Source organism: Ovis canadensis, chromosome 13 (assembly GCF_042477335.2).
Source record: "Ovis canadensis isolate MfBH-ARS-UI-01 breed Bighorn chromosome 13, ARS-UI_OviCan_v2, whole genome shotgun sequence".
NCBI classification, from domain to species: domain Eukaryota; kingdom Metazoa; phylum Chordata; class Mammalia; order Artiodactyla; family Bovidae; genus Ovis; species Ovis canadensis.
The window spans coordinates 79,674,730-79,696,954 of record NC_091257.1 but is presented as its reverse complement, the minus strand read 5'-3'; the positions used below and the strand labels follow the sequence as shown (position 1 = coordinate 79,696,954).

At 47.8% G+C, this 22,225-nt stretch overlaps 1 protein-coding gene across 2 annotated transcripts in view; it reads left to right on the top strand.

Annotated features, from left to right (window-relative positions):
* Positions 1-22,175, top strand: part of TRPC4AP (transient receptor potential cation channel subfamily C member 4 associated protein) — a 70,443-nt gene extending 48,268 nt beyond the window's left edge. The window contains exons 9-19 of one of the 2 annotated variants that reach the window (XM_069548392.1): positions 9,083-9,249; positions 11,539-11,670; positions 13,249-13,307; positions 14,876-14,977; positions 16,314-16,397; positions 17,464-17,554; positions 18,548-18,688; positions 19,273-19,381; positions 19,938-20,050; positions 20,894-21,100; positions 21,265-22,175. In XM_069548392.1, coding sequence (XP_069404493.1) covers positions 9,083-9,249; positions 11,539-11,670; positions 13,249-13,307; positions 14,876-14,977; positions 16,314-16,397; positions 17,464-17,554; positions 18,548-18,688; positions 19,273-19,381; positions 19,938-20,050; positions 20,894-21,100; positions 21,265-21,402 — 1,343 coding nt within the window. In that variant the 3' untranslated portion in view covers positions 21,403-22,175. The remainder of the gene's footprint in view (positions 1-9,082; positions 9,250-11,538; positions 11,671-13,248; positions 13,308-14,875; positions 14,978-16,313; positions 16,398-17,463; positions 17,555-18,547; positions 18,689-19,272; positions 19,382-19,937; positions 20,051-20,893; positions 21,101-21,264) is intronic. The other variant, XM_069548393.1, reaches the window with a different exon arrangement.
* The last annotated feature ends 50 nt before the right edge of the window (positions 22,176-22,225 follow it).

The window sequence follows — 22,225 nt, the reverse complement described above, 5'->3', positions numbered from 1 at the left end:
ACCTCCAGTACTTTGGCCACCTCATGCAAAAAGTTGACTCGTTGGAAAAGACTGATGCTGAGAGAGATTGGGGGCAGGAGGAGAAGGGGCTGACCCAGGATGAGATGGCTGGATGGCATCATGGACTTGATGGACGTGAGTCTGAGTGAACTCTGGGAGTTGGTGATGAACAGGGAGGCCTGGTGTGCTGCAATTCATGGGGTCGCAAAGAGTCGGACACGACTGAGCAACTGAACTGAACTGAACTGCCCAAGATTATCTCAATAAGATCATCAGAAATGATAGCAGCCAGAAGGGAGTGAAATGACCTACTCAAAGTGCTGGGAAAGAAACTCAGCCAAGAATTATATCCAGTAAAACCTTTCAGAAATGAAGGTGCATCCCTCAAGGCAATAAAAATAAAAACAAAAATAAACAAAAGAGACCTAATTGAACTTACAAGATTTTGCATAGCAAAGGAAACCATAAAAAACAACAGTGACAACCTGTGGAAGGGGAGAAAATATTTGCAAATGATGCAACAGACAAGGGCTTAATCTCCAAAATACACAAACAATGGGCAGAAGACTTTAATAGACATTTCTCCAAAGCAGACATGACAGATAGCCAGTAGGCCCATGAAGAGATGCTCAACATCACTTAATATTAAGGGGATGCAAATCAAAAGTTCAGTGAGGTCCCACCTCATACTGGTCAGATTGGCAGTCATTAAAGTCTATAAACAAATGCTTTAAAAGTTGTGAAAGAAAGGGAACTCCCCTACACTGTTGGTAGGAATGTAAGTTGGTGCAACCACTGTTGAAGGCGGTGGAGGCTCCACAAGGTGGAGGCTCCTCAGAAAACTAAGAATCACTGTATGGTCTAGCAGTCCTATACCAGGCGTATAACCAGATGAAGCTGTAATTCAACCAGGTGCATGCACCGCTGTTCACAGTAGACAAAAGCATGGAAACAACCCAGATGTCCGCCAGCATATACTAATGAATAAAGAAGATGTGGTATGTACACATAATGGAATACTACTCAGTCATAAACAGGAGCAAATAATGCCATTTGCAGCAACATGGATGCAACTAGAGATTACCATACTGGGCGCAGTAAGGCAGAAAGTGAAAGACAAACGCCGTATGATATCACTTAACATGTGGAATCTAAACATGACACAAATGAACAGAACAGAAACAGACTCATAGACACAGAACAGACTTGTGGTTGCCAACCACAAGCGGGGGGGAAGAAGGACTGGCAGTTTGGGATTAACAGGTGTAAACTATTATATACAAGATGAATAAACAAAAAGGTCCTACTATATAACACATGGAACTACATTCAATACCCTGTGATACACTATAGTGGAAAAAGAATATTTTAAAAAAGAATGTCTATACACGTATAACTGAGTCACTTTGCTATATAGCAGAGATTGGCACAACATTGTAAATGAACTATGCTTCAATTAAAGAAATTTTCTTTTAATGAAGGTGAAATAAACACCTAGATAAACTGCCTAGATAAAGAAGAACTTAGGGAATTTGCTGCTAACAGATCTCTCTTATGAGAAATACTGGCTGAAAGCAAGTGACCTCAGCCAGTAATTCAGATTCACACGCCAAAAAAATGCAGCATCAGTAAAGGTAATTATAATAATTTAAAAGACAATATAAGTGCATATTTTTCCTTAACTAATCTCGAAAGCAGTTGTGTAAAACTGTGTTTATAATTATATTGTTGAACCTATAACAAATAGAAAAGTAATATATTTGACAATAACAGATCAAAGAAAGAGGGTGGGACCAAAGTTGTGTTGGAATAAGGAAATTGTTATAAGATAGTAACTCAGGAATTGACAGGAATCTGAAGAAAATCAAAATGGTAAATAAAGAGGGTCATTATAGAAAATTATAAATATTTATTCTCCTTTCTTTTCTTGGCTTCTTTAATGGACATACAATTTTATGAAATAATTACAAAATGTTGTGTAACAATGTATTGTATAGTACATTGTATTGTTTGGTTTTCAGCATATGTCGATGTAGTATACATAATAATAACAGCACAGAAAGGGAGGAGAGGGACCTGTAAAAGCCCTGGAGTTAGTTTAAATCTAAAAAAGAGTCTGTCAAGATGTATATGGCAAGAAGCCCTGTAGTGACTGCTTGACATAGTAACTTTAGAAATACAGTTAAAGGAATTATGTTGTTACACTAGAAAATATTTACTTAATACAAAAAGTGTTAAAGAAGAACTAGGGGAATACAAGTGAGCTTTAACAAGACAAAAAGTAAAAGGCAGAAGTACATTCAGTTTTGTCAGTAATAACATTAAATGTGAATAGATTAAACAATTCATTCAAAAAACAGATTGCCATGTTGGGTTTTTTAAAACTATCCATTATATGCATCCTACAGGATACACACTTTCTGTTCAAAGATAGAAATAGGTTGAAAGTAAATGATAGAAGTGTATCATGCAGAAGATAACCATTAAAAACTGTAATGGCTGTACTATAAGAGAGACTTTTAAAAAAAAGAAAGTTATCAGATTTTTAAGTAGATTTTATAGTAAATCTATCGAGATTTAGCAGTTAAAATCACATATGTATCTAACAACAGAGCCAAAAATAAGTTAAGAAAGCAAAAACTAACAGATTCGAAGAGAGGAAATAGGTCAACATAATAGTTGGAGACTTTAATAACCCAGTTTCAATAATGGATAATTATGTAGAAGATCAACAAGGAAATAGAAGACTTGAGCAACACAGTAAGCCAACTAGACTAAATATATATATATATATATATATATATATATATATATATGCACTAAACCCTAAAAAAATTTCAGGAAACTTAAAAAAAAGGATTAAAGTTGTAGAGTATATACTTCAATTAATAGTAGAAAGAAATTTGGGAAATTCACAAATGTGTGGAAGTTAAGTAGTCCACTTCCAAATAATTGATGGTTCAAAGATAAAATCACAAAGAAAACTAGAAGATACTTTGAGATGAATGAGATGAAATTAAAATGATGACACAACATACCAACATTTATAGAATTTCAACTAAAACATGCTTAGAAATTTATGGCTGTAAATGCCTACATATAAGATTTCAAAAAAATAACCTAACTTTCTGCTTTAAGTCATTGAACAAAGAAGAGCAAACCACATTCCCAGAGCAGACAGATGGGAAGAAATAATAGGATTGAATTGGAAATTTATAGAGAATAGAAAAACAGTGGAGAAAATCCACAAAACCAAGAGCTGATTCTTTGAAAATATCAGCAAAATTGACAACTCTTTAGCTGCACTGATCAAGCAAAAAAAATGAGACAAGATTCAAATTACTAAAATCAGGAGTGAAAGAGGATATATTATAACCAACCTTACAAAGATAAAAGGACTATAAGAGAATACTATAAACGACTATATGCTAATAAATTAGATAACCCAGCTGAAATGGAAAAATTATAAGAAAGACACAAACTCCTGCAACTGACTCAAGAAGAAATAGAAAATCTGAACAGACCTATAACAAGAGATTGAATTAGTGATGAAAAACTATCCCAAAAACAAGTCCTGGCTCAAAAGGCTTCACTGGTTAATTCTATCAACCATTTAAAGAAGAAGTAATGCCTGTACATCACAGACTTCCATAAAGTAGAAGAGGAAAGAACATTTCTTAATTCATTCTGTGAAACTATTACCCTGATAACAAAACCAGAGACATCACAAGGAAATTACAGACTAACGTAACTTACAAACGTATATGCAAAACACCTCAACAAAAATACTAGCAAACCAAATACAGCAACAAAAAAGGATTATATACCTGATCAAGTATGTATAGACTAAATGGAATTTATGCAAAGCTGACTCAGTATATGAAAGTCAATTTAATATACCATATTGATGGAAAAGGGAGGAAAACTACATGATTATTTCAGTAGATGGAGAAAAAGCATTTGACAAAATCCATTTTAAGATAAGAACATTCCAAGTGGGAATGGAAAAGAACTCAACCTGTTAAAAGGCATCTAAGAAAGCCCACAGCCAATATTATAACACTTAATGGCCAAAGACTGATAACTTTTCCCTTACTAAGATTAGAACAAGACAAAGATACCTGCTCTTAACACTTCTGTTCATTGTACTGGAAGTTCTGGTTAGGTAGTTAGGCAAGAAAAAGAAATAAAAGGAAGAAGTAAAACTGTCTCTAGTCACAGATGACATGATCTCTTGTATAGAAAAACCTAAGGATCCACTAAAAAACTGCTAAACCAATAAACAAGTTTATTCAACAGTTTCAGCATACAAGATAGGTATACAGAAATCAGTTGTATTTCTGTACAGTAGCAATGAACAAACCAAGAATGAAATTAAAACAATTTCATTTAAAAAAGCATCAGAAAAGAATAAAATACTTAGTGACATATTTAACAAAGAAATAGGAAACTTACACTCTGAAAATTACGAAACATAATTATTACTGAAAGAAAACCTAAAAAATTGTAAAGAAAGTATTTGTTCATGAATCAGAAGAGTTGATATTATTAAAGTAGCAGTAATTCACACCTTGATTTCCAGGTCTGTCTAAAGAGTCAACACAGTCCTTGTTAAAATCCTGACTAATTTCTTTGCAGAAATGAACTAGGAGGCCCTCAAATTCATTTGGAAATGCAGGAGGCCTCAAATAGCTATGGCAGTCTTGAAGAACAAAGTGGAGGACTTATATTGCCTAATTTTCCAACTTAGTATAAAGCTATAATATTCAAGACATTGTGCTACTGACCTCAAGAGATATACACAATGAAATAGAATTGAGAATTGAGAAATAAATGCTCACTTATATGGTCAGTTGATTTTCAACAAGAGTGCCAAGACTATTTGGTTGGGGAAACAGTAGTCTTTTCAGCAGATGGTACTGGGACCATTAGATATCCACATGCAAAAGAATAACGTTGGACCTCCCTCCCCTGCCACCTCACATCATATATAAAAATGAGCTCAAAAAGATCAAAGACCTAATGTAAGAACTAATCCTTGAGAACACTTAGAAGAAAACAAGGATAACTCTTTAGGACTTTGGATTTGGTCATGGTTTCTTTGTTGTTGTTGTTGTGGTTCAGTCATGTCTGACCCCTTGTGACCCTGTGGACTGTAGCCCATCAGGCTTCTCTGTCTGTGGGATTTTCTTGGCCAGAATACTGGAGTGGGTTGCCATTTCCTTCTACAGGGGATCCTCCTGACCCAGAGATCGAACCTATATCTCCTGCGATGGGAGGTGGGGTCTTTACTACTGAGCCACCGGGGAAACCCTAGTGCTTTCTTAGATGATGCCTAATACAGGCAACCAGATGAGAACTAGGTAAATTGGACTTCATTAAAAGGAAAATATTTTGTGCTTCAAAAAGCAACATCAAGAAAGGGAAAAGCCAGAATGGGTGAACACTTTTGGAGGGTAGAAGAGAACATTTTTGCAAACCATGTATCTAATAAGGGACTTGTATCTAGAAGATATAAAGAACTCCTACAGCTCAATAATGAAAAGACACCCATTTCAAATTATGGGCAAAAGATCTGAATAGACTTTCTCCAGAGATGATACAAGAGTAACCAGCAAGCACATGAGAACATTATCAACATCATTAGCCATCAGGGAAATGCAAATCCAGTCCAACAATCAGATATCCCTTCATACCCACTGGCATGACTATCATCAAAAAGACTGGTAACAGGTGTCCTTAAGGAGATGGAAAAATCAGAACCCTCATTCTCTGTTGGTAAGCATGCAAACTGATGCAGCCACTGTGGAAAACAGTCTGGCAGTTACTCAAAAAGTTAAACATAGTTTTTGTATGACCTAGAAATTCCACTTCTAGGTATACACCTAGGATACGTGAAAATATATGTTTATACAAAAACTTACACGTGGATGGTCATAGTAGCAGATTTATTATAACCAAAATACAGAAACAACTCAGATATCAGCTGATGAATGGATAAAAAAATTGATATATAATAGATTATTATTCAGTACTGATACATACTACAGCCTGAATAAACCTTGAAAACACTGTGCTGGTAAAAAAAAAAAAAAAAGACAAGTTGCATGATTCGATTTGTAGAAAGAGACAGAACATAGTCTAACGGATGCCTGGGTTTCTAGGGGCTTGGTGAGAAAAGGGGAGCGGCTGCTAAAGCAAATAGGATTTCTTTGTGGGGTGATAAAAGTGCTCTAATGTTGATTGTGATGATAGCTGCGCAATTCTGTGAATATATTAAAGACCAGTGAGTTATATTCTTGAAAGGGATGAATTGTATGGTATGTGAATTATGGCTCAAAGCTATTTTTTTTAAGTTAGTGTGCTGCAGGGTACAGGACAGATGTATGGAGGGTCATACCCACTTTAATCAGTATTGTGGAACTGCAGAGATGTGGAGGGAAGGCCAGGCCTCTTAAACGAGTTTTCCCATCCTCATCCTTGGGAATTGTCTTGTTCCTGCACACTGGCTATTGCTTTGAGGCCTGTGTTTGTTGAAAATATTTATCCCAGACTTTCTTATGAGGCCTTTGCAAACCAGGCAGCAGAAGTTGGCAGTGACTCGGAAGAATCCAAGCTGCCTGCGTCTCTTCACAGAGGTTCATTACCGAGGAGGGCTTGTGTGCCACCCACCACACCTGCTCCTTCCACACAGGCCCTCTCCCGCAGTGCCCCGCCCCCCACCGAAAACTCCTGGTCTAGGTGATGAGGCCGCTGAGGCACCAGAGGCTTCACGGCACCCAGCAGGTGTGCAGCAGAGGTGTGGTTCTGCGTGATAACTCATCAGATTCTCTTTACCAGTCAGTTGACTGTGCTGGGAGCTGGGCCAAGGAGTCCCAAGACATAAAACTGAATAATGATGGTTTTCCTCCCCACATGCAAGAAAATATATGTCAATAAATAGCATTTTCTCAATTAGATTTTCTTGAGTAAATGTTTCTTAGTTTTTGCCTACTGCCTCTTTAGTTGCCATTAAGAGCTTGCAGATTACAAGAAAGAAAACAAGTAGCAAGCAAGCATTAACTGAAAATCCCAGAGTGAGTTTTTTACTTCTGCTTGACACACATTAGTATGTAGGGTACATGTGCTTGGCAGTTTTTAAGCACTTCTAACATATTAAGTCATTTAATTTTTGCAGCATTGGTAATAGATACTGTTGCGATTTTAAGTCATTTAACCTCTGCAACATTGGTAATAGATAGATGCTGTTGCCTTTGGGCTTCCCTGGTGTTGCAATATTAAAGAATCCTTGTGCCAGTGCAAGAGACACAAGAGAGAAGATGCAGGAGATGTAGGTTCAGTCCCTGGGACAGGAAGATGCCCTGGAGCAGGAGGTGGCAACCCACTCCAGTATTCTTGCCTGGAAAATTCCATCGACAGAGGAGCCTGGCGGGCTACAGTCCAGGGGGTTGCAAAGAGTTGGATGCGACTGAGCAACAGCACACAGACTTGCTGTTACTCCTGTTTTATAGATAAGGATGGATGCTGAAGCACAGGCATGTCAACAGATTTCCCAAAGCCACCTAACAGTCTGGCTCCAAGTCTTTAGGCCTTGTGGTGCAGTCATGCTTCTTTCAGCAACTGGTCCTCTTCCAGCTTATATATTAGTGATGGTTAACATGGCTGGAAAAATAGTTCCAAGTCCATGGGGTGGAGTAAGTTAGGTTATTGTGGCATGATATAACCAAACAGAAGTCGTAACTGTGAGTGCCTCATCTGGGTATATCTTAGCACCACTGCTCTGTAACAGATTGATTTTCTGGCCTTTCCAAAAGGCTCCAGGGCAGCAGTTCAGTAGGAGTATGAAAGAACCTCAGTAGTTATTGATTTATCCTTTCACCTTAAAGATGAGAAAAACTAAGAGGAAGTAAATCCTAAGGTCTCCTGACTCTGAGCATTTAAAATAATAGGGACCGCAGAGTGAGACCGGGGCTTCCCAGGTGACTCAGTGGTAAAGAATCCATGTGCCAGTTCATGAGATGTAGGTTAGATCCCTGGGTCTGGAAGATCACCTGGAGAAGGAAATACTCCAGGAAGAATGCTTCAGTATTCTTGCCTGGGAAATTCCATGGACAGAGAGCCTGGCGGCCTACAGTCTTGGGGGTTGCAAAGAGTCGGACACAACTGAGCACAGCACAGCAAGAGTGAGGCTTCCCAGGAAGCAGGTTCTGGGCTCCTTCACTCTGCACAGGATCTCTAGCTGACCGCTGCAGCACTCCTGTTCTCCCCATTTACAGAACCCTTGAAAGCCCAACGAGGAGGTGACACGCCCAGGGTCCTACAGCCAGCAGGTTGTTGTTCCACAGCCCTCAGTCTTCATCCCTTTGCTCTGCCACGCTCCTGAGAGTACCCTCCACTGTGTGACTCACGGAGACTATTTTGGTAGTGGGGTAGTGGGGTAAATGGTTTATCTAAAGCCCAGAACACAGTGACACACATCGTGTCCCATAGGTACTACATGGCTGTTGCTGTCATTGCTAATAATGAAATCGGGGGAAATGAAAATCTGCTAGTAGGTAACATGTTCAGCTCCATCTCTAGTATCGATTGTGATGCCTCGTCTGCCTTAGGAAACTTCCTATGGCTGTTGTTTGAGCAACAGGAGGAAAAAAAGTCTTTTAAAAAGATCCCTTTCAGTCCTTCAGCGGTGCCCCCTTGTGGAATGTCGGCAGAATGACCACATATTCAGAGTCATTTGTGACCTGAAGAGAATTTGACAGTTTCCTGCTGGACACGTGTCTGGGTGCCTTCTGGGGGCGGAGGTGGAGTGAGGAGTGCCAATGAGGGCAGAGAATGGGTTAGGGTACTGCGTGGGCTGAGTCAGAGCGTTAAAAGCGGATGGGATGGAATTGCAGAGTCCGTATTTGCTATGCGTCTAAGTTCCCCTGGCCCCTGGTGGCCTGCCTTTCAGAGTCTCCGTCACAGACTTGGGGCCCAGTCTAAAGGCTGTCCCCTCAAGTCTGTTCACAGAGCAGGTCTGAGGAGCAGAAACGTGTTTCCTCACGCGCAGTGACTGAAGCCTGTCTCCTGGTGGCTGTGCCAGCCTCCATTGTGTTCCCTCCGCCAGGGGCTTCTGAGGAGAACGGCCCGCCTCACAGCTCCACCAGGACTCAGCTGCCTCAGTCGATGAAGATCATGCACGAGATCATGTACAAGCTGGAGGTTCTGTACGTGCTGTGCGTGCTGCTGATGGGGCGCCAGCGCAACCAGGTGAGGCCCGCCCGCCTCCAGGCCGCGGCGCCGGGGCTGGCGCTTCCCAGGCGCGCGCGCGAGAGAGGAGAGGCGCTTCCCGGGCGCGCGCGGCGAGATGCTTCCCAGGCGCGCGCGCGCGCGCGCGCGAGAGGAGAGGTGCCTCCCGGGCGCACGCGGCGCGGCACTCCGGCCGTCCTGCTCAGCTGCCTCCACAGGGCCCTGGCCCTGGCCCAGCAGCGCGAGGAGTCGCGTTCCTCAGCCCTGCAGTCTGATTCCAGAGCCCATAGTCCTCCCACCGCACCGTACTGGGGCAACGTTTCTAGACAGAGCTCAGGCCCCAGGCAGAAGTGGGTGGCGTAGCCATGTTACCCGACCTTGTTAATACACAGGATAAAGGGTGGGTGTCTACCCTGCAGATGGCACTGGAGGAGTTGCCAGTCTGATGGGGGATTGGGGTGGTGGGCCAGAACTAAGTCAAGTTATGACAGCTGGGCAGCTACCAGGGGTCCTGCTGTGCGGAGGTTCCCTGAGTCTTGAAGCAGTTCCAGGAGGGAGGGATGGGGGGTGCTCTGGAAGCGCACCCCGCTTCTCCCCAGGATGGACAAGTGGCCCCTTCCCGTTCCCTCTACCTCCTAGGGATATAGCGAGAGGCCTGAGGGGGAGCTGGGAGCTCGGCAGTCCCTGAGCACTGTTTTGAGTCAGAGACTGTTCTCTCACACAGCTCTCTGTGAGATCAATGCAGTTATTACAACTTTGCAAGAGAGGAACAATTTTAGAGAAGGTGGAAGGGGAAAGACTGGCTGAAAAGATGACATCTGGCCTGGCAGTGTCCTGAAGAAAGCAAGGGAGCCAGGCATGCTGACCGCTTCGCCCGAGGTGGCCTACCAGGTCAAGGAAGCAGGCCCTGGTGGGCACCGGCCTGATGGTTCAGTGAAACAGTAGAAAGCTGGGGGTGGACTGGAGCCAGCAGTCAGGAGAGGCTGGCTAAGGGGTCACCGGGGGCCAGGTTGCCTCTGGCTTTCATAGACCACTTAAGGACTCTGGCATTCACTCTGAGTGAAACAGAAAACCATCCCCCGGCTGCTATGTGCAAGAGCTGACAGTAGCTAGGACCCACGTGTTGATGGCAGGGGTGGTGAGCAGTGCTTTTGTTCTGGATCTGTTTTGAAGGTAGAACAGGTAAGATTTTCTGAGAAGTTAGGTATGGACTTAAGTGGAGAGAGGAAGTAAAGATGACTTCCTTATCTCTTTCCAGGCAGGTGGGAGGAATGGTTTGCCGTTTATTGAGATGGTTAAGACTAGTGGGTAAGGAGTGGGTACAGATGTCTGTAGGGAGGAAGGGGCAGGATTCGGTTTGAACAGGTTAAGTTTAGGTGTCTATTAGAATTGGCACTGGGGTTACCTGCACCTAAGTTAGGGGCAAGATGGGCCCTGGAGGTATAACTTTGGGGATTGTCAACCTGTGGTTGGCATTTAAAACCAGGACACTGGATGAAATCCTGCTGTGCCGTCCACAGCACTGGAGCGCCTTCCTTCCATGTGGTATATATTTCATATAAAAAATACTAGTCACGATGTCTTACCTGTGTTGAGTGCTTTTTCTTTTTCGAGACACTTCTATAATCATATTTGAATTTGCAGGTACTTGGTAAGTTACACAGCAGATGGTGGCCTCCATCCCACTTGATATTTGTGAAAACCAAGACCTATATAAGGGCCATGTTCTCAGTCTCCAGGCATCATCAGAGCAGGACTTAAATCCTGCTGCTCTGACTTTTCTTCCTGTCCCTTCACCGTGAGTTCCCCTGCTCCCTTAGTCTCCCCAGTACCAAGTTTCTATGAATCTTTGTGGTCTTTGGTTAAACTGATCACAGCCACCCTTTCCAGCTGGCCTCAAGACCCTGCCTTCCTGAGAGCCAGTGTGATGCTGTTGTGTCCCCATTTGCACAGTCAGCATTTACTGAGTTCCTACTGTGTGCCAGGTACTACAAGGACATGGATTATTTTAATAGGTCAGTAATTCACATAGTTCTGTATTGAGGTATAAATAAGTATCAATGAAGCCTTTCTCCCCTCTGATCCTGAACATTCAAGGTTCTTCCACGAGGCATCTAATTTTACCAATTTTTAATGTCTCTAGAGTGTGTGAAAGTGTGTTGGTGCATAGTGAGAATAAGTGTAGATGTTTGCTTTAAAGCTCAGCATTGCTTTCTTCATCCTGAAGGCTTCTTGTACATATATGCCTGGGCTTTTGATAGACCTTCAACTCACATCTATCTTCATACTTTTGCCTTCCTACTCCTCCAGGTTCACAGAATGATTGCAGAGTTCAAGCTGATCCCTGGGCTGAATAATTTGTTTGACAAACTGATCTGGAGGAAGCATTCAGCATCTGCCCTCGTGCTCCACGGTCACAACCAGAACTGTGACTGTAGCCCGGTGAGCAGGGACCCTGACGGAAGATGCCAGGAGTGGTTGTTTCAAGACCTGCCGTTGGCCCTTTGAAATCTCCTTCTTTGAGAGTAGAGCAGAAACTAAAAGTCACAGCCCGTGTACTCCCATAACTGGAAGCCACCTTGGGGAAGGATCTGACCCCCACCCTCCACCTACCCAGGAATCCCTCTGGAGGCCCTCCAGCAGCTTCCCATTGTTCATTCGCCTCCAGGCAGGGCCACACACTCCACTCCAGGGCAGCAGGTTTTTCCTCATTCTGTTCTCTACCCCATCCTAATTGACATCCCTAATATTAGGTTTGCCTCCCAGAACCACGGCAGCAGTTGGCCTCCAAAAAGGACTTTAGGAAGTTTTGTTTTTTTGTTTTTTTTAAGGGTCAAGGGCTCATGTCTACCCGGTTTTCATCACAGTGCCCTAAAGAGCCCTGAACGGGGAGTCTAAGTCATCGGCCATCAGCACCGCGTCAGTGCCACACGGCTGTCAGGGGCCAGTGCCGTGGGTCCCGCCTGGTCTCTGCTGCATTCTGGGGACTTCCCTCAGTGCCGTGTCTTCCAGTTTGCTGTTTTTCTCCTTGGCTTTGTCAGATTTACCTTTCAACAGATCCATTTGGGTTCATATATTTTGCATTTCTAGACATTTTGTCTGGATCTTTGTCGAAAAGTATTTGGACTTTTATTGATTATGTTAAATATTTTCTTCTGTTGTGTTTTCTCTAATTTCATCTCTTTAGTTACTCATAACATGCTTTTCTATGGGTTTTTTTTTGGATTGTTAACAGAGTGCTGATACTTGTATCTGCGTCTGCACACTCAGCTTAGGATGGAGTGTCGCCTTGTGTTCTGTACCGTTTGTAGAAGGTCACCTTCAGGGGGCTTGTTTTCCTTGGGGATACTGGAAGTAGTCCCATAGAACATTTGGCTTTTGTCTGCCAGGTGCTTTAGGGAGCAGTGTCCCAGGGCAAGTTTTCACATTGAGTATCTGCCCTCCCCCTCTGAAAGTGTGAGCCCAGGGTCCTGCGGACCTGGGGACTCCCCTCCACCAGCAGAGACAGGGTTCTTTGCCAGCTCCCGGGCCTGGTAGGTGAGGTTTTTCTAACCCTTTTTTCACTAAACGTATCAGCTCCACAGGCTTTGCATAGGCCCAAGGTCCTGTCTGGTCCCTACAGAGCGTTGAAACCCAAGCCCTGGCCCAAATAAGTCTCATTTTCCCTTCTCTGCCGGCTATCAGCTCTTGTGTTCACTGCTCTGAACTCAGTCCTTCCTTCATTTCTAATTCTAGTGGAATTTCCTTTCTTTCCTATGTGCTTAGCCTCACATTGAAAATAATTTCAGTTATTTTGTATCCAATATCCTGGAGTGTTTTTAACAGAAAGGTTCTGCCTTAGCTTAATCCGCTATTGGCCAGATGTGGACAAAAGGTTTTCTGACTAAAGAGGAGTCCTACCTGTGCGCCAGGACAGGGACTCAGAGAAGTAGCAGGATGCCCAGGCTCTCACCAAAGCCTTTTGTTTTCTTTGAACGTTGTGACTGTGGTCTTAACATCGAGGATGCACGTGTATTTTAGGACATCACCTTGAAGATCCAGTTTTTGAGGCTCCTCCAGAGTTTCAGCGACCACCACGAGTAAGTACAAGCTGTCCCCAAGAGGAGACTTGGTTTGCTGCTGCTGTTCTCCCTTTGTCGCATCACTGAGCTCAGCTGAGGAGGGCCCGGGAGCCATGAGAGCCGCTGCCACCTCAGTGTGACCACGAGGCTGCACTTCCATAAGAGCTGCCATTTGTCCAGCCCTTCCTTTATGCCAGGCACCACCTGAGCTTCCCCTTGACCTCCACAGCCACCTTGGAAGTGCGTGTGGAAGTTGCTGGCCCCTTAATACCCCTGGAGTCAATGCAGCTCTCTGCCGTCTGTCCCTCTGAGTCGGGAGTAGACAGCTTGGCTATTCTCAGAGGCCTGTAGGAATCTCAGATGGCCAGAGTGGGCTGAGTATTTATACGTTGAACAGGTGGGATATTCTTTGCCTGTACGAGGAGATGTGCTTTCTCCCATTTTCCTTGGAACACATTCTGCCCTCTCATTTTTAACTCTTCAGCCGTTGATGGAGGATGTGTAGGAGAATAAGTCTCTGCTATGAGGGAACAATGCAGGCTGGTGGGGGGGGGGGGCGGTAAATGGCAGCTGACCCTTGACCTTGACACTGGGAAGACGTTGGTGAGCTGGCAAACAGAAGCAGCTGCTACTCAGCTCTTACTACCTGTTGGGTACAGGAAACAGGGCCCACTGTTGTATAGTTTCTGAGCTTTTCCCCCAAGAGAAGCCAGAAATGAAGATTTATGTGCAAGGTCCTGATTTTTAGGTGCTGGTTTAGATTCTTTGTGTAAGCTAATAGAACATGCCTGAGGACTCGTGGCCTCAGGGGCCTTCACTTTGAAGCTTTTGTGTGGGTGGTGGGGCTCATCCTCTCTCAGAGGTTCTCTGAAGGCCTTAAGCCCCAAGAAATATGGCAACTCTCTGAAAAATGGCACCAGTATGTCCTGAATGTGTCCTTTTTTCCCTGAGGACCTGGGTCCCTCGCTTCCGTCATTTGACAGGTCACATTCGCAGGCTTGGATTGTGTATATTCTGCAGCAGCAGGAAAGGAGGGCGTGCTTTTCATAGGAGTGGCAGGGTCAGGTTCCAGTTTTCTGAAGATCTTTATGGGTACTTTGTGTGGGATGGATTCCTGTGGGAGACCGTTTAGGAAGCCGGTTCTGTCCTCGTGACGTGGGTGACGAGAGGCCTGGGTATGAAGGGGGAAGGAAGAGTGTCACACTTGGGCCTCCTTGTGGGAGAGCTGGACTAGGGCCAGGCTTGAGTCAAGTGATGGGCGTCTGGGCATCATGGAGTTGGAAGTGCCTTTGAGAAATTAAATAGAAATGTTCAGTGGCAAAAGAAGGGCCTTACACATACTAAGGAAAGGGGCTTTGTTAGTGAACATGCAGGCCTCCAGAGGGTGGGCCTTGGGGCCAGGGAGACTCCCTCAGCCGAACAGCAGTGGGCTCCATACCCTCCCCCAGAATGCTGCCTCGGGGTGGGTGGTTTTCAGGGTGGCTACCAGGGGCTTCTTAACGGAAGTGGGCAGCAAGAGACTGGCCCAGTGTGGACGTGGCGGCCCCAGTGCCTGTCCATTACTGCCTCCAACACATCTGTTTCAGGAACAAATATCTACTGCTCAACAACCAAGAGCTGAATGAACTCAGCGCCATCTCTCTCAAGGCCAACATCCCTGAGGTGGAAGCCGTCCTCAACACTGACAGGTGAGCGTGGGGGGCCCACAGCCCGCCTGGCTGCCTGCATGTCCCGGGACTCACAGACAGGTGCACCCGGGTCTGCATACTTGTCCTTTTGCACCCACGTGTAACTGGCATGCCGAGGGCTCCCTTGTACCAGGCTCTGTCCTCCCGCCACCTGCGATGTCTCATCGGAGCCCCTTAGCAGCCTCGGAGGGAAGTGCCATTGTCACCCACTTTACAAACTGGGGAGCAGGGGCTCAGCGAGGGCACCTGCCAAAGGTCGTAAATGCTCTGCCCCCTCCCTGCTCACTCAGCTTTGTTGGCCTCCTTTCCTGCCCTCTGCCAAAACCCATTAGCCGAGTAATGCCTCACTTTCTGGAGCAGAGCAGGGTGTTCTCAGGCTCATAGGGGTCAGGGCAGGGAGGACTGTGTGCAGCAACAGGAGTCATAATTCTCTGGTCTTCTGTTGTTGTTTTTGGTTTAAAAGCAGCAGAAATCTTTGTTCAAATGAAATTGAATGTAGTCCCACATTTGTCTGCAGTGCAGGAGACCCGGGTTCGACCCTTGAGTTGGGAAGATCCCCTGGAGGAGGGCACGGCAACTCCCTCCAGTGTTCTTGCCTGGAGAATCCCCATGGACAAAGGAGCCTGGTGGGCTACAGTGGGGTCACAAAGAGTCAGACATGACTGAGCGAATAAGCACATAGCACAAGGCCTGTAGTAGGTGACCAGCAGGACTGCTCTATTTGAAGGGAAGGTTTAAGGGCCTAGAGTCGCTGCCTGCTATTCCTCTCTCCTCCGTAATGCAGCCTGAGTGCTTTTCTCATTTATTGTCTTTGCTTCCTAGACTGGGAAGTAGAGGCCCAGAAACTTGAGTATGTGTCCATGGCCACCTGAAGCCAAACCTGGGGCCCAGGGTACTCCCTGCCTCACTTACCCTATCAGTGGCACGGACTTTGCCCCATCTCTTAGACTCTGTCATGGTGATCCAAACCCACTTTTCTCACGAGCAGCCCTCCCTCCAGCAGTTCTGAGCCCCATATGACTCTGGATGCGTTTTTGGCCTCTGGTCACTTGTCAGCAAGCCTGGGCAGAGAAGGCTGCCCTGAGATGTGAGAATGCATTTGGCTGTTTAGTTCTGAGACTGCAGGAGTCCTTAGGGTGCTCTGGACCCAGGTGGAGCAGGAGGACATGCTGTAGGTTTAGAAATGTCCTCATGTTTTGTTTTGTTTTGCTTTTTACCCACCTATGTCAGCAAAGACCCCCAGCCCCAGGGTCTGAAGACACAGTTCTTCTGCCGTTTGGAATTTGGCCTCTGTCAGCCTCTCCAATCTGCCATCAAGATTTCTGTTTTCTTTCAGGAGTTTGGTCTGTGATGGGAAGAGAGGCTTGTTAACACGTCTGCTGCAGGTTATGAAGAAGGAGCCAGCTGAGTCATCTTTCAGGTAGGTCTGGACATGCACCTCCCACTCCTGAGGGTGCAGAAACCAAGTGTTTAAGCTGTTGGAAACGCCTTCTGTCGTCACCAGCTTCCACCCCGCATAGCTGGTTACTGTCAGGGAGAGGGAATCTGCCGGCTCCCTGGTGTTGACTCAGCACGTACTAGATTTTGCTGTGTGCTGGCAATGTGTTTCAGGAATTGAGCCAGCATTCAGCAAGCACCTATTCTGTGCTGATGCTGGACAAGCGGGGAGAAATGGGAGCTACAATCCCTACCCATATGGAGGCCCCTGGCTTGCAGGAAATAAGCATGGAAAGACCCCTATGTGGGGGATGCGGTGTGGAAGGGCTCAGAGCCAGGACCTGCCTTGGGGACTGTGGGAGCAAAGGAAGGGCTTGTGGGGAGGCAGGGGGCGGTGGGTGCAGACAGGGAGGGCATCCCGGTTCCTTAGACTCATCCATGTTGTCTTAGAGGCTGTGGACAGGACAGCGGCTGAGGGAGGCATTCCATCAGGGTGGGTGTGAGCTGTCAGCAGGCTCCACGCCCAAGGGTCCCCTGTCAGCTCAGCCTACCTTGTCCCTTCGTCCCCTCACGGATCCAAGCTCTGCCCTCTGTGGCCACTCAGTCAATATCAGCCTCTTCTTCTCTAGGACAGCCCATCAGAAGTGAGTTCAGTGACCCGTCCACGTGCCTGTCTGGTCCCTCATGCATTTCTGACCCCTCTCTTCCATGTCCTCCTGTTCCTCTGAAGGAGCAGAGCCTGGAGTATGTTTTCACACGTGACTCCTGGGGCAGTCCTCTGAACCCACATACTCCTTCCAGATGAACCACATAGGGGACTGTTCCCCACTGAGCCGTCAGCTCCCTAAGGATGGGGACTCGCCACGTGTTCCCAGTGCCCTGTATGAGGCCCAAGGCCTGGGAGATGTTCGGTAAACATCTCCCAGTGTTCAGTGTGTTGAATCAGTGAAAAGGGCAATAGACATCTCCCAGCCCCTCTGTGAATGGAACGTGGGCCAGAAGAGGGCAGCCTTAGCCACCTGGGCCAGGGGTCAACATTTGGGTCGCAGGTTTTGGCAAGCCCGGGCTGTGGAGAGTTTCCTCCGAGGGACCACCTCCTATGCAGACCAGATGTTCCTGCTGAAGCGAGGCCTTCTAGAGGTAATGGCCTGGAGGAGCCAGGGTGTCGGGTGTCCCCTTCTCCCCCAGCCCCATGCATTGCTTTCCTGCCCTGAGACCTAGACAGCTGGCAGAAGCAGACCAGACTCTCTATCTTCAAATGCCAGTGCACATCTCTCTGGTATATTCCCTGAGCTTTCAGCTCTGGGTTCCCCATGGGTGCTTACCGGGTGATTGAGGGATCTGAGGGGTGGCCATGGAGGATTATAGGAGTCTGTGAAGTTGCTCAGCAAGGCTTTTTGACCCCAAGGATACTTTGCTGCTGACTATTTAATTTCCCTTTATTGAAAAATGGTCTCCAGAAAAAGCAAAATTTACAAGAGAGGGTAAAGCAAAATGTCCAAAGCTACAATTGGTTTAAAAAAAAAAATAAGAAACTGACCCATGAATTGTAATAAAATCTATAAGGTAAAGAATTCATCTAAATCAGTATATATAACTCAAGAAAATGAAAAGGAAACACTTTAACTGTCTTGTAAAAATTCACTCATTGTAAACTTTTCCATTTATTAACATGAACCATGGGGTCAAAATGTGTCTCCTGTCCTTAAACCCCATGCTTCACTTGAATGGCCTCAGTGCTCAGGCTGGGGACGTATTACCTCTGGAGACAGCTCCCTCCCTGTGAGCTGGAGAGCTTGGCCATCGTGAAAAGACTTTAGCTCAGACCTGGGCAAGCAAGAGAGGTTGTGACTACATACCCCAAAGTGCCCTCACCCCTACCCGCCCCACTTCCTGGTTAAGTGTGTCAGGCCTGGCCCTGCACTTGGAGCCACCAGCATCCTCCAATGAGAATCTAGACAGGGGAGCAGGTTCTATTAACCTGGTTGCTTGCTCGAAGCTAACAGCACATGGGCTGAGCTACATACCAGGGCTGGGGGAGGCAGGCGGTGAGCAGCTCAGATGAGCACGGCCTGGGGCCTCCGGGGACCAGCCACCTTTTCCTGCCTCCATCCTGTCCTCTCCCACCCCCAGCACATCCTCTACTGTATCGTGGACAGTGAGTGCAAGTCACGGGATGTGCTGCAGAGTTACTTTGACCTCCTTGGGGAACTGATGAAGTTTAATGTTGATGCATTCAAGAGGTTCAATAAGTACATCAACACTGATGCAAAGGTAAGTCTAAGCCAGGGCTTCGTGAGTTTACTGTTTTGTCGAGAAGTTATGTCAGAGCCCTGGTCCTTGCCAGTCTTCAGGTGCTGGTTTTATACTGGAGAGTCCTGGGGTCAGCGGGCAGATGTCAGTTAGTGTTCATTAGTCCTTGCTCTGCGCTAGACCCTAGGTATGCAGGGATGAAAGTCTCACCTGCTTGTGGGCAGGCGGGAGCAAGTGAGCTTGGAAATGACTCTGACGCAGTGTGCCAGGTGCCGTGATGGGCCCTGGAAGGGCAGGACGTGGCCTGATGTGTTAAGCTTTCAGGGTGTATGTGGTAGAAACCCAGCCCAGACTAATTGAAGTAAAAATGACAGCAGTCCCTTTGGTGTAGAAAACACTGGACGTGGTATCTGAAGATCTGGTTCAGCTCTCTCTGGGGCTGCTTATTAGGTGGGGAGGGCTCCGAGTTCCTCTGAGTTTCAGTCTTCCTCTTGGCAACAGCTGGGCCAGGGCAGGTGGGTGTCCCCTGCAGCGACCACACGCCCTGGGCCTTGGCTGTGTTTAGCCGAGAGCCCGCCGCCCCCATCAGCCTGGCCCCGCTCCAGTTCCAGGTGTTCCTGAAGCAGGTCAACAGCTCGCTGGTGGACTCCAACATGCTGGTGCGCTGTGTCACTCTGTCACTGGACCGATTTGAAAGCCAGGTGGACGTGAAAGGTAAGAAAGGCCCAGTGCCGAAGCGAGTTTGTCCATTGTGGCTGCACTGGTGCCAAACACCCAGCCTCTCGCAGGGAGACAGGAGCTTCTGAGAGTCACTACGCCAAACGCCCACATGGGTGGGGGCAGGGCAGTGGCTCTCTCTGATGGGCATGTGTGACATTTTAATGAAGGTCAAAACATTGTTGCCAGCAAAATGCAAAAAACAACGCATACCCTTCCTTTCCTGGCCTGGAATTACCTGGATGAGGATTCCAGTGGTGAAGCCTGGGGAGGGCCTCAGGGAAGCACGGGCCCAGAAGGGGCCTGAAGGACAAGGTGAAGGCACGACCTGGCGGGGGCCCTCGTGGGAAAGCAGGCTTGGCCACGGTGGCAGAGCAGCTGGAGCTGTGTTTCCTGCGCAGCCCAGCTTTTCTGTAGTCGTTTTGACAGTGGGGGCTCCCAGCTTCAGAGTCGGGACCCAAGGGGGGCTTGACTAGAAGCCTGGGTGTCGGGCCCCAGGGCCACCGAGCAGCGTCTGCACCTGCTGCTCACGCCTCTGCCTGTCTGTCCGCAGTCGCGGAGGTCCTGTCCGAGTGCCGTCTGCTCGCCTACATATCCCAGGTGCCCACACAGATGTCCTTCCTCTTCCGCCTCATCAATATCATTCACGTGCAGACGCTGACCCAGGTGAGAGGCCTACAGACCTGCCCCGGGGAAAGGGGGATTGGAAAGTTACCCTCATCCCAGGGCCACCTTCACCCTAGAAGTACCTCTCCTGTCACCCACCCCTTCATTCCTAGGAGACCCCCCAGCTATTCTGAGGACTTGCTGCAAAAAGGGATCAGCTCCCCATTTTACAGAAGGGGCCTGGGGAAGGAGCAAGGCTCCGAGGTCACAAGTGGTTTGGGCAGAGTCTGGGTGGGCAGTGAGTTCTGACTCCTCCCAGTCCAGTGCTCTCCAGGCCCCGCCTGCAGCACAGACGTGGGGTTGGATCTGATGTTGACACCCATCTCCTTCAACAAACAATTGTGCAGCTGCCCTCCTCCAAGCTTCACACTCTCTTTCCTAAAATGGGGGTAACACTCAGAGGTTTTCTTTTGTTCCTTCATCTAACAAACATTTATTAAGGCAAGATCCTGGGCTGGGGACGCACAGTGAATAAACAGACCAAGACGCTTCCAGTCTAGTGCTAAGAGAGATGTGTGCGCCCAGCCGCCCCAGGGACTGAGGCTCCCAGGAAGCAGCCATGCCTGAGCTGATTCTGGAGGAGGCATGGACTGACTAGATTAATAATGCCGCTCCCCTTACCTCTGGGGTGGGAGAAGGGGACAGTGAGGGCCAGGAAGGCACTGGGGGCAGGAGCCTCATCGTTCCTCTCCGCAGGCCTCTGTTGGCTTTATGCAGGGCAGCACCGTGTGAGGCCCGTGGACACCTCCGCCCTGCCCACTATCCCCTTACCCCCCCGCCCCAGTCCACCAGGGCCCCTGGGCTGCCGGCACACACCTGACCCGCACAGCCCGATCTTTGTAGGAGAATGTCAGCTGCCTCAACACCAGCCTGGTGATCCTGATGCTGGCCCGACGGAAAGAGCGGCTGCCCCTCTACCTGCGGCTGCTGCAGCGGATGGAGCACAGCAAGAAGTACCCCGGCTTCCTGCTCAACAACTTCCACAACCTGCTGCGCTTCTGGCAGCAGCACTACCTGCACAAGGACAAGGACAGCACCTGCCTGGAGAACGTGAGTGCCCCGCCCCCGAGGGTGGCCGGCGGGCTGCCGGCACGCCGGCCCAGGCTCCTCGGAGGGGCAGGTGTCCAGGGCGCCTGACTCCCACCAGGGCCCTGTGGAAGGCAGCTCTCTACCCCTTACCAGGGCACTTCTGTGGCCCCTCTCTCTGTGCACAGAGCTCCTGCATCAGCTTCTCATACTGGAAAGAGACCGTGTCCATCCTGTTGAACCCGGACCGCCAGTCTCCCTCTGCCCTTGTCAGCTACATTGAAGAGCCCTACATGGACATAGACAGGGACTTCACCGAGGAGTGATCTTGGCCCAGGCCTCGGGTGGCTGCTGGGCCAGCGCGGGTGAGCGGGGTACGCGTGCCTCACGCCCTGCCCCCACCCTTCCCCCGCCTCCCTGCTGCTCCACCTGCCCTGGGTCTTCAGGTACAGACTGGGTGGGAGGGAGCATCTAGAAGCCCTTAGCCTCTGGCTTCTGAGGCTCTGGGTCATTGGGGTGCCTCAGTTCCCTCAAGATCGCCATGATGAGGACAGGGGCACTGTGCCCACCCTTCGTTCAGAACCCTGGGGCCCTGGCCCACCTAGAGCTAAGGGGACTTTTAAAAACAGCTCTGTCTGAGCTCCCGCCGGTCTCTTGACTGTCAGTCCTGGCGCGGGGAGGGAGATGTGGGCCGCTTCCCCCAATCTGTGAGCCGAGCTTGCCCTGGCCTTTGGACCCAGGCAAAGGCTTCTGAGCCCCTGGGCAGGGGTGGGGGATACCAGAGAATGCCTCTTTCCCCCAGGCCTGCCCATCTATCCCTCCCTCCCTCCCTTGGTTTCCTTTAGCTCCTCTGGTTCTGTTTGCTCATTGGCCACTGTGTTCATCCCAGGGGTTTCCCCCAGAAGTTGGGGGGCTTTCTCCTTCAATCCCCTGGGGCACAGGGTGGCTACGCCCCACCCCCAGGCAGTGTCTCCTGCCTGAGCCTGCCCGCACAGGAGCCTGCCTGGGAGCACACCCCTGGCCCCTTCTTGTGTTGCCAATTTATTAACAACAAATAAACCAATTAAATGGAGACTATTAAAGAATTTATTTTAAATGACTGATGTGGACCTGACTTTTGTCTGTGAGACCATGTGCTCCCCTCCCCTC